The 15,278-nt window shown below is 44.4% G+C and overlaps 1 protein-coding gene across 1 annotated transcript in view; it reads left to right on the top strand.

The window, feature by feature from the left end:
* Positions 1-15,278, top strand: part of METTL8 (methyltransferase like 8) — a 46,193-nt gene that overhangs the window by 11,342 nt on the left and 19,573 nt on the right. The window contains 3 exon segments of the mRNA XM_025200511.1: positions 2,963-3,118; positions 9,359-9,441; positions 12,762-12,853. Coding sequence (XP_025056296.1) covers positions 12,769-12,853 — 85 coding nt within the window. The 5' untranslated portion in view covers positions 2,963-3,118; positions 9,359-9,441; positions 12,762-12,768.

The following is a 15,278-nucleotide window of genomic DNA, read 5'->3' as shown; positions in this document are numbered from 1 at the left end:
CTAGCTCTTCCAGAGGGGGCCCGCAGCTGCCAGGGCTATGGGACCAGGGACCTGGGTCTGCAGCCCCCTGCCCTCTGCAGCAGCGCCCAAGCCCAGGTTGCCACCTGCCGGAGGGCAGCAACTGCTGCAGCAGAGCAGAGTGCGGAGCCCGGCTCCCCCTTCCCCATAGGCAGCATGGTCAGAGCGGAGCCCATCAGGAGGTGGGGCAGGAGTGGGCTGGCCACTGCAGGCTCAGGCTTCCTGCCCTGCTGCCCTCCCTCCAGGGCCTTCCTGGCCCAGTGGGCAGGACCCAGCATGACAGGGCAGAGTGGGGCCAGGCAGGGAAGCTCCTTGCCGCTACAAGCCCTGTGCTGGCCTGGCGAGGCTCCCCCTACCTGCAAGGGATACAGCTCTGCACTGGCAGCCCAGCTGCTGCTGGGCAGGTAGGGGGTGCCTCGTCAGGGTGGTGCAGGGCTTGCAGTGGCAAGGAGATTCTCCCGCCCCCCCCCCTTTAGCCCTACTCTGCTCTGCCATGCCAGGTCCTGCTCACTGGGCCCTGGAGGCCCCGGGAGGAGGGCAGCAGGGTGGGGAGCCTGAGCCCACAGCAGGCAGCCCACATCCACCCCACACAAATCTGAGGGACATGTGCTCCCCCAGGAGTGCATGCAGCAACAGGGAACCAGCCCTACCCCCGCCCCTCTGGATGAGCCGCCTGCGGCCCTGTCCTACGCCCTGCCAGGGCCCTACAGCCATGCATTCCAGTGCTGGGTCCCAAGCCTTATACATCGCCCCAGCCCTGCCCAACTCCCTTTCTCCCTCCCTATGGGGGGCCTCAATTCCCACCCCCCCCAGACTCACCTGCAGGAGTTACTCTCCAGGCTGCCTGGCATGTGTGCATGTGCATATATGCACATGGCACCCCGTGCCCCAAATTGACTAAACATTTTGGTTTGGTGTTTGTCAGTTGCGGGGGAGGGTTGTCTTTTTTGAGAAAGCATTCATTTCACCTTGTTGTAAATTCAACATTATGCAGCAATTGTTGGTTTATATTAATTTTTAATTTTAGCAGCTATATAAAATGTAACTCTGTATGTGCAGTCCTCATACTGATAACTGTGTGTGCAGGCCTGGCTACACATTTTGCTGATGATGCTAGTATACAAGCCAGCTATTTGATTGTAAATGAAATAGCCAGTCTTAATCCTGCAAAAGTCTTACACGCATTCTTAGCTTTTTTGCATGTACATAGTGCCAGTGGAATCAATATGACAGCTCATGCACGAGCTTTTGCAGAATCAGAGCCTAAATAATTTTACTCTGGAAGTTTTATCGTAAATTCGAATGACTGTTTCAGTTACCCAAATGTGTGTTGCCAAACAACGTCATAATTAACTGATCAGCATTAGAAATATAATGTTGATCTAAGAAATAATTCTGCTATATGATTACATGCTACATTTTACCATGTAAAATTGCATGCAATAAGGAACACCTGGACTGGCAAAAATACTAATACACTGAAGGTATAATAGTCCTGATGTACCAGTAGTTTCATTAAACATTGGCAACCAACAGGTCAGTATATTTTTAAACCTTCAAAAACAGAAAATGAAATACCTTCTCTCTTTTTTAAAGACTTAGAATGAATAAACAATACTGTTAATATGTGACTTATTCAAAAGTGCACCTTTTAATTGGGAGCAGTTCAATTAACTGAATTGATTCATTTACACAGCTTTGTGTGGCTGTATATATGTGTCTAAATGGGTTTTTTTGGTTCTAGTACAAGATGTCTGATCAGACAGTGATTACTACTTTCCTCCCTCTAAGGATAAAAATCTTCACTTCTTTAGCAGGTTCGCACAGAGTGTTTTACAAAATGTCTATATTTAAATAGTGCTTACTTCTTTGTGATTGCATTTTGTATTCCCAGTGCATCACATTTATATGCACACTTTGTGTAGAGGGAGCACTCTAAAAATAATGACTGTTAGTAGCGTTTTCAGTCATATGCAGAGCATTTGAAGGAAAAAAAAGAACAAAAGCACATCAGGGTAAAAGTAGTAGGTAGAGCATTTCATTTTACTTTTCTCCTAAAAAGAGCTTGTGTTAACCAGAACATGCCAAAAACAAGAAGACAGAGTGCTAGTAATAGCTGCAGCACACTTGTGATCTTTCTTTATTGGACAGGTTTGAATAGATTCAGAGTCACCATTTTTTAGTAAGTGTAATGTAAGAATGCAGAGATGCAAGGCAGAATTATATGTTTAACAGAAAAATCTCAAGCATGTTATAATTCACGTGAATGCAGAATTAACATTTACAAATATTCACTTAAGTGGAAATATTGAATACAAAATACAACATTACACAGGAGAAATTTTGGAAAGGTCTCTGGTGTATATTATATATAAATGCTTCTCTGAGTCTTTCACTTTCTAATCGAAAAAGTGAAACCACATTATCAGCTTTAGAATGAAATCCTTTGAAAATCATAACCCAGTGAGTGGGATAAAATGTCAAACAGAATATCAATGTATTCTCACTACAACAAATAGCTTCTTTTTTTTCTTCTTTGTAATATATTTTTAAAGGGATAGTGTCAAGGTAAAAATAAAATAATCTACATTCACAATAATAACATTTAACATTAGTCAGTTAAAATTAATGCATGAACTTATTGATTTAACATATATGGCTGTCTTCAGCTATTGCTTTCTGATAGGTACTTTAAAATGCAGTGGGTAATCTAACTATCAGCTTTTCTTCCCTCACAGTGGTTTATTTTAGGTTGTGTGAATTTTCAGCACTCATGAGAGAAGTTACTATTTTAAAAAAACCAATCATTTTCATTGATGTAATTAAAAGGCAGATTATTAAAGCTCATATTACAAACAGACTACTTGATCAGATTTTCTTTTAAAGTGACATAACCAATTAGGTTTCAACAAAGTTATAATTTCTCTTAATTGTGTTTTTACAGGTCTCTGATCAAAATGAATTTCATTAAAAGATTTTCTGCTTCATATCTGAGGAAAAGCAACATGCAGCAAAGATGCCAGAGTACCAAATGACCAACCATTCCACTTGGGTCACGGATTTTAACTGATCCGACTAAAGTTTTTTAACATAACATTTGGTAAGATGCCTCTTCAAGCTTGATGTTGTGTGCAAAAATTAAGCACTACACCCACCCTGGGTGCCAGTCTTATCCCTTCCTTCTTCATTCTGGCAAAAAATTGCTGATAAGATGCCTTAAAGTTCCATACAAGAGGTGTACTGCTTAATCTGTTTATTAAAGAGCTGGAAAGGGTGATTAGTATCAAGGTGGCAACATTTGCAGGTAGCACAAAATTATTCAGGTTAATTGGGAATAGAGAGGACGTCAAAGAAATTCAGTGAAACCTGAACAATCTTGGTGAACGTGCAACACAAAGGCAAATGAAATTCAGTACAAGCGACCCTCACCATTTGCGGGGGATATGTTCTTGTATTCCCTGCAAATGGTGAAATCCATGACTAAGGCACTGCGTACATGAACACAGTGCCCCTGGTGGCTGTAGCTGGGGGGAGGCATGGTTCTGGAGGCGTTAGTGGGAGCCTGGTGGTAGCAAGCACGGAGTTCCCAAGGAGCTCCCGTAAGTGCTTAAAGTGTATTTAAAATGCGGGTTTGGCATTCGTGAATATTTGAAACTGCAAATGCCGAACCCGTGAATAACAAGGATTTCCTGTATTGATAAATTAAAAGTTGGAAGGGAATATGGAATCATGTGCATCTTCCAGGCTTTTAAATTAATTAAATCAACTCAAGAATGTGACTTGGGCATCACCATAGACAAGTCAGCAAGTATCTCTGTATGATATATAACATGGTCAAAAAAGCAAACAAGAAGGTTGGATAATTAAAGAATAGAACTGCAGATAATACAGAGACTATTATAATATTTTCATGTAAATTAATCATCTGGTTTACTGTGTGGTGCACACCCTATCTTGAAAAAGCATATGGCAGAATTTAGGAAATTTGAAAGAGTGACAAGAATGATCAAGGGTAAAGGGTATGGAAAAGCTCTATTGTAAGGAGAGAGTGAAAAGACTGGGATTTTTTACTTTATCATGGAGATAAATAAGAGGGATCTAAATAAAAGTTTAAAAGTGAATGAAACAGAGAAAAGAAATCAGGAAGTTTTATTCTCCAATTTTATAATTAAAGAATATGGGGACATTAATAAAAATAATAGAAAAGTACGTCTAGAAGCGACCTCCAGAAGTCATCTAGTTCAGCCTCCTGCATGAGGCAGGATCATCCCTATCTAAACTATCCTATACAAATCCATTATTTAATTTACTAGCAAAACTTCATAGTCAACCCCAACACTACCACAAAACATAACACCCTAACCTGTAGCAGATAAAGCAGGGAGACAAAGTGGCCAATGAGTGACCTGCTGCTGAAAAGGTTGTTAAAATATGCTTGAGAGGTCCCAAAAAGAGGACCATGACCTCTGCTATAGAGGAAGGCAAAACCCCCCACAGTCTGTACCAATCTGACTATGGGGTAAAATTCCTTCCTGAACCCAAATATGGCAATCATTCTGACCCTGAGCAGAGCGACAAGACTCTTAAGCCAGGAACCTCCTGATTTAAGTCCTAGAAAGGGCACTGGCACACCACAGTCAAAATCCCCAGCCTTGGTTACAGCCAACATGTAGTGCTTCTGAGGAAGCCTTAAAAAACCCCACCCTGACACACGTAGCAGCAGGAGGGGAAAAATTCCTTCTTGTCCCCACATTGCAGCCAGCAAAGCCTAGAAATACCCATAGTAGAACATAGGCATAGCTATGCATCCCTGACTAGTGGCTGGGTAACTTTCATTATGAACACCTCTAGTGATGAAGAGTCCACAACTTCCCTAGACAGTCTATTCCACTACCTCACTATTCTAACAGATGGGAAATTCAAAACTGATAAAAAGAAATTCATTCTTTACAATATGCAATTCACCCTTGGAATTTATCATTACTGGTTGAGGCTAAAATCGTAACAAGGTTTTACAAGGAATCGGACATTTCCATTGGTAGCGAGTTTATCTGATCATTACAGATTGTGTCAAAAGAAACACTGAAAGGGGTATTAACCATCATGCTTCCAGGTTTAACTCAGGTTTAAGCCAGTCTCTAAATATTGGAGATTAGAGTGAGACCTAACATTTTGGGCATGGAAGGAAGGTTCTCTCACACCTGCCTATTGCAAGGTTCTCCTGTCATCCTCTGAAGCATCTTGTGTGGACCTGTCAGAGGGAAGATATTGGGTTAGGGGACATAAGGTTTTTATATTTTTAAATCTGTTTGTCAGGTAAATCTAGTCAGTTTTTTCAAATTGGTTGTAATAGAATTTTGGCAATAAATAAGTATACGCAATAGGTCATTTAAATAGGAAACACTGAGATCAGTCTCCACCAAAATATTAGCATGGGAATGTAAATATATACTTTGCAGGAAAAAATCTAAACTATATTGTTCTAAACCTTTTTTGGATCCTTTAGTAGCTGTGTGGAACAAGCAAGCTTTCCGCTTGGGTAGGACCAAGCTGTGACTTCATTCATGTACCTATACATAACAAAAGGTGGTGGTATTTCAAAAGGGGAAACTTCACAGTTTAGAAGTTTATTAAATAATGAGATGTTTTGAAAGATTTTTCTTTCTGTTGCTATGCTACGTTAATATATATATTGCATTAGTAGGAGTGTTGCCAGCAGACTGAGGGAAGTGATTCTTCCCCTCTATTTGGCACTGTTGAGGCCACATCTGGAGTACTGTGTCCAGTTTTGGGCACTGCACTACGGAAAGGATGTGGATGAATTGGAGAGAATCCAGTGGAGGGCAACAGAAAATATTAGGGGGCTGGAGTACATGACTCCTGAGGAGAGGCTGAGGGAACTGGGCTTATTGGGTACCTATACATGTGCAGTGAGGCTGTAATTACAGCACGTCAGAGCAGACTTGATTAATCAAGTGTGCTCGAGCGTGGTAATTACTGCGGTCCAGCAGACTCCAGTGTCACATGTATCAGCATCCCCGTGCAGAAAAATGGCAGCAGGGGCGCTTTAACAAAAGCTTTAAAGTGCCCTTACCATCATTTTTCAGCAAGGGGATGCTGATACACGTGACGCTCTGGGGTCTTTAATTAAAGCGGCACTTGGAGCACCTCCCCTTTCCCCCCCACTCCTGGAGCACCTATATAAATGCCCATTTAGTCCACAGAAGAGAAGACTGAGAGGGGATTTAACAGCAGCCTTCAACTACCAGAAGGAGGGATTCAAAAAAGGATGGAGCTAGACTTTTCTCAGTGGTGGCAGATGACAGAACAAGGAGCAATTATCTCAAGTTGCAGCAAGGGAAGTTTAGGGTAGATATTAGGAAAAAAATTCTTATGAGGAGGGGGTAGTAATGCACTGGAAGAAGTTACCGAGAGAGGTTGTGGAATCTCCATCGATGGAGGTTTTTAAGACAGAGCCTTGGCTGGGATGATCTAGTTGGGGATGGTCCTGCTTTGAGCATGGGGTTGGACTAGATGGACTTCCTGTGGTCCTTCCCAACCCTAATTGTCTATAATCCTATGATTCATTTACTACTGTTAGTTAGTAAATATCCTTGCCTTATCAGCTAAACTTGAGTGGGATTTATTGGTAGAGTTATGGGTCTTTGCTTAAAGTGTTTATTTTGCTTCCTATACATATATATGTCCCTAAATATTTGTTGAGTGATTTTTTCCTGACAATAATGAATGATACAAACAATGGTGAAAAATATGCTTCTCTTAAGATCTGTATTCTGCTGATATAGATTTTTGTACCAATAAAGATTTTTTGGGCCAATATCTATAGCCGATTATTGACCAGCCATATTGGCCGATACCAATCCAATTTCCAGTATGCAGCCTGGCAGCATCCAGCTGGTAAGTCTGTGGGGGAAGTGGCATGGGTCTGGGAAGGGGCATTGGGGAGCAGATTGAGGCCCCTGCGGTGAAGAAGAGATTGGGGCAGGGGCAGGTGCTGCCCAGCCAGGGCAGGATGGGGTGCTGGCACAGAGCTGATGGCTCATCCAGAGGTGTGGGGGGGAGTGGCTCCTGCTGCTGCATGCACCCCTGGGGGAGGCATGGGGGGGCATGTGCCCCCCTGGATCTGTGCACAGGGTGAGAGTGGGCTGCCGCTGCACACTTGGGGCAGGGCTGCTCCAGCCTCTTCCGGATGTTTGTGCTTGGGCCAGGCAGGCAGGGCAGGTGGCAGTGGCACTGGGAGGGGGGACTACGGCAATGTTTGGGGTGGCTCTAGCCCCCTCGTAGCCCCACTCCCAATGTTGCTGCCACCTGCCCCACCCCTTCCAGGCTTCCGAGCATAGCCTCTAGGAAGACGCTGGAGCACCCATGGCTCTAAGCATGTAGTGGGCAACCTGCCCTCACCCCGCACACAGATCCAGGGGGCACGTGCCCTCATGCCTCCCCTGAGGGTGCGCACTGTTGTGAGAGGCCCCTGGCACTCCCTGGAAGAACCATGGCTCTGTCCCACACCCTGCCCCAGCTGGGCAGTGCCTGCCGCTACCCCATCCCCACTCCCTCCCTCACCGCGGGAGCCTTGATCTGTCCTCCCCATACCGCTTCCCCCTCATGCCCCTTCTGCCCCTCCAGACTTACCAGTCAGATGCTGCTCTCCAAGCTGCCAGGCTGCACTGCTGGGCACATGCATGCTGTGGCTGCACGCATGCACACGGCATTTATTGGCAACATTATCAGCCACAGCCAAAAAAAGCCAGTTGCCAATAATGTCAATTTTCCTTTTATTGGTGCCAATACAATATGGACCGATGTATCAGTGCACTTCTACAGCACTATGTCTGTTTTTTCATATTTGGAGGTATAGGGATGGTATAGCCTCATGTTAACAGAAAAAATTAATGGAAACTGAGTAAAATAAACTCAGAATAGAATTGCCTGTATCTTACATCAAACATACTCAAACTCATGATATCATGACCAGGGATCCTGATTTCCTCTGTTTAAAAATCCCAACTTTTCTGATTAAGATCCAAATTTCTCTGATTTAAAAACCCCCAAATCCATGTTTTTCCATGATTAAAATGAAACACCACTATCTATATAGGTATTATTTGAACACAATGTTTTATTGATATATTTACAATTTTAAAGCAGTTTGGAAGCTTACAAGTGCCTCAGTCATCATAATAAAATAAATTATAAATACCTGCATAGTTTGGTGTTTGATTTTGGGTTTTCTTATCACAAAAAATCAGAGCTCCCTCTGCCCCCTTTGCTCACCAGGATGCGGGTCCAGCTGCAGCTGTCCCCCCTGCTGCTTTGTGGCACTGAGCAGCTCTGATATGCCAGTTTCCTGCCCCTGCCCATGCTGTTGCCCCTCACTCCCAAGCCATGGAACCCCCCCAACCCTTTCCCCGGGCACTCCCAGTGCCCTGCACCCCCAACCCACAGTCACCCATCCTGCCCCCCATGCCCCTCACTCGTTATCCATAGCCCCCTGCCCCCTCCCAGCCCTGGTGGTGCCCCTCACTCCACCACCCACCCCCTTGCATGCCCTGGACAAACTACCTGTGACTCCATTCCGCACTCCACCCCCCAGCCTGGCTGGGCAGTGCCTGACCCTGCCCCACTCCCTCCTTCACTGTGGGAACCTCGATCTGCCCCCGCCACCCCCCTTCCCTCCCACAGACTTACTGGCCAGACGCCGCTCTAGTTACTGGGCTGCATGTCGGCTATTGGATTAGTATCAGTTAATATGGCTGGTTAATAATCAGCCATCAGTATCAGCTAAAAAAATCTTTATTAGTGCACCCTGAGTAAATGAGTATGTTGATGTCTAAGAAGGCCAATCCTAGGACCTCAGACTCCTGGCAAATGCCACAGGTGGTGGTTGAGGGTCAGACCATGGATTTTTTGGTCTTCTTTTCTTTCCTTCTGTTTCTGTAATTTTTCTACCTCCAGGGTGAGATGGTTTTCTTCTAAGTAAGATATACCTTCTCTCACAAGGCATTGCAATGTAGCCCAGTCCAAGGCTAGTTTTTGCCAATTTGTGGGGTCAATGTCACGCTTCTTAATGTTCACCTTGAGGGTGTCCTTGACATGTTTTCTCTGGCCCCTGCATGTCCTTTGTCCCTGACTGAGTTGGGAGTATAGCAGTTGTTTTGGTAAACCTACATCAGGCATGTGCACTCAGTGCCGTCTACCATAGCTGATGTTGAATAATCTGCGCTTTCATCCTGGTGGTGTTATCATCAATGAGCATTTGTTCCTGAGGCCACCTCTTTCTTATTCATGTTCCAGTATTTGCCTTTCTGGTCCTCCACAGTTCATACTGATGCCAGAGAATTAAGGTCACACTTGTCATTGCGTGCTATCTGAACCCTGGCAGAAAGGCATCAGACTCTGCAAGTAAGTCTAGAATGTGCTCCTATATTATATCATTTACTCTTAAGAAGAAAACATAGTAATCAGACCTGAGTTTGGTTTTTGTTCTTTGCCTGTAACAGATATTTGTCATAGGAATCGGTGAGAGGGCAAAATGTAGAACTGATATTGCCACAAGCTTGTTCAGCATTTTCTCCCTGGTCATCTTTATGTGGAGGCTGCTCTTTGTAATTCTCTTCATCAGAATTTTTTTGTTACATCCCACGTGAATGTGCTGTTTAACTGTCAAAATTATTTTTATACATGTTAATTTGAAACCAACATGCATCTAAACTTGTTCCTTTACTCTTACTCCTCTCTCAAACAAACTTTTCTTCAAAGTGTATAAATGTTCTTTTTCATTATAAAAGCATGCCTGAGGCTATTGATTTCTGATATAAGTTACCTAGAAAAGTCTGGCATGGAACTTGGCCCTATTGAAAATAAATGTCACCTTCCAGATTTTTGGCCTGTTGATTAACATGTTCAAATATCAAGTCAGGTGGAATTTTACAGCAGAAGAACTTGGCCTGGTACAAGCTGAATGTAGAGGTTAAAATACAATTCAGTTTTATTGTAAGGGTGCCCTTTGAAGTGATTGTTTTGTTATGGCAGTGCCCAAATTGAGCTACAAGTTTTTCAAACAGAGGAAGACAAATCTCCTGTCCCCAAAGTTAAAGTAAACGCATTGACCACATCCAGATGAGGCATTTCCCGCGCTCCTACCTTGTGCAGAACAAAAGCGGGGAGGTCCCAGAGTCAAAAAACCTGTGCAGAAAAAATGTGTATGGCATATGTGGAGGCAGCATGTGCCGCCCAAAACCAGAGCCTGGCTGCTGACCAGGCTTCCACTTCAGGAGTGATGCAGCTGCAGTTTCCCCAGCCCCCAGGAACCCAGGTAAGGCTGCTGGAGCCAGCACAGTTACTGGCCCCAGCCCCCCTGACCCCACCTGGGGTAACCTGATGCATGTTAGAGGGTGGATGGCGCAAGGTGTGCCACTGCTAGCTGTCCCTGGGGAACCAAATGTCTGTACTCATCTGGGCACAGTCTTTGAGGCTAGTCCACCTCATGATGAAGTCAGCAGTTTATCCATTAATTTTGGGAGCAGGAGTTCCTCTAGGACATGAGCTGAGAATTAGATAAGAATTACTGGGAATTGCAGTTCAGCAGTGGTCAACATCAGCTCCTTATTTTGTCTTGTTTAAGGTGTAACATGATTATTTCATATTATCAGGCCAAACTTTTTATATAAGCCTAGTAAAATAGACTCAAGCCACAAAGTACTGCACCATGGCCTGTCTTTTCTCAGGGACTGATTGCTCTTTCTCTTTTCACAAACCAGTTTTAAGTCTGCCACATTATAAACATGAAGAATAGGTGGTTTCTTTTGCATCAGAATCTGTATTATGTCTAAAATGACTTAGAAAATCTATTCATATGGTCAGACAGAGCTAACTTACAAGGTGTATGCTAATCCAAAAATGCCTAAGATTTTTGTCCCATTTGCAGCTGGAAATCTCTCTTCCTTAATCTTTGGATGGAAATTCCAGTCACTGGTGTTTTATCTCTATCTCTAATACACAAAAACTTAAAACTTTTAACCCATACAGACTGCAGTCTAGCTTCTGTGTCAGTCCTAGTAATTTGCTCACATTTGGAAAAAAACAGAAATGTTTTGAAAGATCTAAACATAGCATGATGCTAGAACATTGGTTCCAGTATTCATGAACTCCAGTCTGGTTGACATTTGCAAGTCATTAACTGGCCATAGAGAGGATCTTTATCTCAGTTTGGTTATTAAAAGTTCCATAGCAGCATCTTTGCAGCTGCCATTTCCGTTGGATGTATAGTGCCTTAGCAAAATGGAAACTGCGAAACCTAGTTACAAATGCCAACTAAAATATTCTCTGATCAAATTGTTTCATATGTTCCTAAAAAGTACAGTTATCTGCCATGTTTCACCACACCAGGATACCATATTTTATAACTGTAAACTAGCAGAGAAAAAGTTCCAGTGCTACTTTGTTTTTGTTGGAATTAGGGCTGACAAATGCTTTTTTTTTAAATTGCAATTAATTGCAAGATTCTTTAAAAAGTTGCAATTACTTGCAATTTTAATCATACAGTTAAACAATAATCAGCACCCCCCACCCAACAGTCCAGAATCCTGTGCGCCCTGCGGGTCCTCCCCGCCACCACCAAGAGCACACAGCTTCAGCCCCGACCTTGTCCCATCCCTGCCTGCTCCAGACTCACCCTGGCCAGAGTGGAGCAGCCAGAACCCATGCAAACAGCTCCAACCCTGGCCCACCCTGCACCTGCTCCAAACTCATCTGCCCATGCAGAACAGCAGCAGTGGCTGGGCAGTAGCTGCTACTCGGCACAGGGGAAAAGTGGCCCCTCACCGCTTCTGGGCCCTTCTTGCTGCAGCTGCCCGGAGCCTGTGCATGGGCTGCCCTGCAGCTCCTCTGCACTGGCGTGACTGTCCCGCAGGGCAGCCTAGAGGTGGCAGAGATGGCCATGGAGAGAAGCTTCAGGGCAGCCTGGGCCTGGTAATGAGGGAGAGGGGCCGCTTTACCCCCATGCCGAGTAGCAGCTTCTCCCCAGCTGCTGCCACTGCTCAGTATGGGTGGGCGAGTCTGGAGCAGGCTCAGGGCAAGCCAGGGTTGGGTCTGTGCACACAGGTTCCAGCTGGTCCAGAGCTGATCCTCTCTGCTGGTCAAAATGATGTGTGCGATTAAAAAAAATAATGCAATCATTTGTTTTTGCATTAATCGCATAAGTTAACTGTGATAACAGCCCTAGTTGGAATATAACATAAAATATTTCACTCCAACAAAACAAAGCAACTCAACAAGAACAGGAAAGTTTAGGTAAATGCAGTCTAGCAAGACAAATTTATTTAAAATACAAAAATATAAAAAGCACTACAGTTTCCACCCTGGCCAATGTGAGAACAAATCACTGAGGAAAGGGAAATTTGCAGAATGTTGCACAGAGAGAGCAAGAAAAAGACAACATACCACAGAGTCATTCAAATGATCAGCTATGAGGATGTACAGTTAGGAGAGGACATTATATTATCTGTTGGCACAGGGGCTGCTGGGATTCAGAACAAAGCAAAGAAACTAAACATAAGAACTGTAGGAGTTCCAGATTGCTTCAGCACTGTGAAAGAACAGCTTGCACCAGAATGTACTTGTATGACACTGGAATATACAGTCTAGCTAATTTGTGACCAACCTCCAAAAAAGGTTATAAAAAATCATATTCAAAGGCAAGTTCTCCAACTGTCTTTTTGCAGGGACCACATGCAGTGGTCACAAGAAGAAGAAAGAGCCAGGGAAAAAGTAGCAGAGAACTCACTTGTGAAAGTTCAACTGGAAGATCAAGGTAGCAGATCCAGAATGCTTAAGCTATTTTACTACTTCAGGAATGCTCTCCTTTTGTCTATTGTTTTTTTCCCTGATTAAATCTATTTTTGCTCATTCTTTTTTATTGTCTTATTAACATCGGGGAGTTTCTCCCAAAGTATGCACCTTTAACTTGATACTTAGTTTATCCTTTTGGAGAATTGTTGCCTTTCTCTGAGGCAGCAGGTTCTCAGTCTAAGGGAATGAAATCTGCAATCTGCAATTACCTGATTTGTGATTCCTGTCCTTTGCTGTACTTCAGATTAAAATTCGTGTGATTGTTAAGACTGTTACCAGCAGGGAAAGGCAGTAAGGTTACAAGGATTTTGAGGTAATGAAGCCCAAAGTTCTTGGGTAAGATTTTTACAGGTGCATCTTAATTTGATTGCACACCAGCTCAGTGAGCTGTGCCCAGTGCTGCTTTTTTAGGTGACCTGAGAAGGACTTCTTGCCTATTGCATGCCCTAGACAGCTTAGGCTGAGAGGGTTTCAGCATCACGGTGCTTAGTTCTTGGTAGATGGCATTGCCTTGCATCATTCAGAGTTAGGTAGTGCCCGAAGACTGGAAGAAGGCCAATGTGGTGCCTATCTTCAAGAAAGGGAGGAAAGTGGATCAGGCTAACTATAGGCCCATTAGCCGGACTTCTATCCCGGGGAAGATCTTAGAAAAGTTTATTAAAGAGGCCATCCTTAATGGACTGGCCGACGCCAACATCTTAAGGGATAGCCAGCACGGGTTTGTTGCGGGTAGGTCTTGCTTGACCAATCTCATTTCCTTCTACGACCAGGTGACCTATCACCTGGACAAGGGAGAAGAGATTGATGTCATATATCTTGACTTCCAAAAAGCCTTCGATCTGGTTTCCCATGATCACCTCTTGGAGAAACTGGCCAATTGTTGCCTTGGGTCCTCCACAGTCCACTGGCTGGAAAATTGGCTCCGTGGTTGGACCCAGAGGGTAGTAATTGATGGAAGTCACTCATCATGGTGTCCTGTGACCAGTGGGGTCCCCCAAGGCTCTGTCCTTGGACCCATACTGTTCAACATCTTCATTAATGATCTGGACACTGGAGTCAGAAGCGGACTGGCCAAGTTTGCCGATGACACCAAACTTTGGGGGAAAGCATCCACACCAGAAGACAGGCAGGTTATCCAGGCTGACCTGGACAGGCTCAGAAAATGGGAGGATGAGAATCTGATGGTGTTCAACGCCGATAAATGCAAGGTTCTCCACCTTGGGAAAAAAAACCCGCAGCATCCTTATAGGCTCGGCAGTGCTATGTTGGCTAGCACTATGGAAGAAAGAGACTTGGGGGTCATCATTGACCACAAGATGAACATGAGCCTGCAGTGCGATGCTGCAGCTAGTAAAGCGACCAAAACGCTGGCTTTCATCCATAGATGCTTCTCAAGCAAATCCCGGGACGTCATTCTCCCCTTGTACTCGGCCTTGGTGAGGCCGCAGCTGGAGTACTGATTCCAGTTTTGGGCTCCACAATTCAAAAAGGATGTGGAGAAGCTTGAGAGAGTCCAGAGAAGAGCCACGCGCATGATCAGAGGTCAGGGAAGCAGACCCTACGATGACAGGCTGAGAGCCCTGGGGCTCTTTAGCCTGGAAAAGTGCAGGCTCAGGGGTGATCTGATGGCCACCTATAAGTTTATCAGGGGTGACCACCAGTATCTGGGGGAACGTTTGTTCACCAGAGCGCCCCAAGGGATGACAACTAGGTCGAATGGTCATAAACTACTACAAGACCGTTTCAGGCTGGACATAAGGAAGAATTTCTTTACTGTCTGAGCCCCCAAGGTCTGGAACAGCCTGCCACCAGAGGTGGTTCAAGTGCCTACATTGAACACCTTCAAGAGCAAACTGGATGCTTATCTTGCTGGGATCCTATGACCCCAGCTGACTTCCTGCCCTTTGGGCAGGGGGCTGGACTCGATGATCTTCCGAGGTCCCTTCCAGCCCTAATGTCTGTGAAATCTATGAAATCTGTGAGATAGTACGGAATGGGTCTCAGAAGGCCATCTAAATCCAGCTCCCTACTCAAAACAGGATCATCTCTGCCAAAACCATTCCAGTCACTGTTTGTCTAATTGTCTTTTAAAACCTTCCAGTGATGGAGGTTCCGTAGTGATAGAGTTGATCTATTTTAACAATTAAGAAAGTTCTGTCGTTAGCTCCAGCGGCAACTTTATATATTCCCTTTTTCAGAGGGACTGTGGCTTGGGAGAGAGGTCTAGAAGACTAAACAGAGAAAATTCTCAGGGTTTGGACCTGGTTGTAGATGATGCTTCTCTGGGCAGGTGAGCAAAGAATGTGACACATCTGCTGGAGGCATGAGAATGATGGAATTTCCATAGTTCAGTGAATTTGCATCACAAATGAACTTCTGTCACCCACAAC

Source organism: Alligator sinensis, unplaced genomic scaffold (assembly GCF_000455745.1).
Source record: "Alligator sinensis unplaced genomic scaffold, ASM45574v1 scaffold321_1, whole genome shotgun sequence".
NCBI classification, from domain to species: domain Eukaryota; kingdom Metazoa; phylum Chordata; order Crocodylia; family Alligatoridae; genus Alligator; species Alligator sinensis.
The sequence above is the reverse complement of the archived record's forward strand: the minus strand, read 5'-3'. Positions and strand labels throughout refer to the sequence as shown.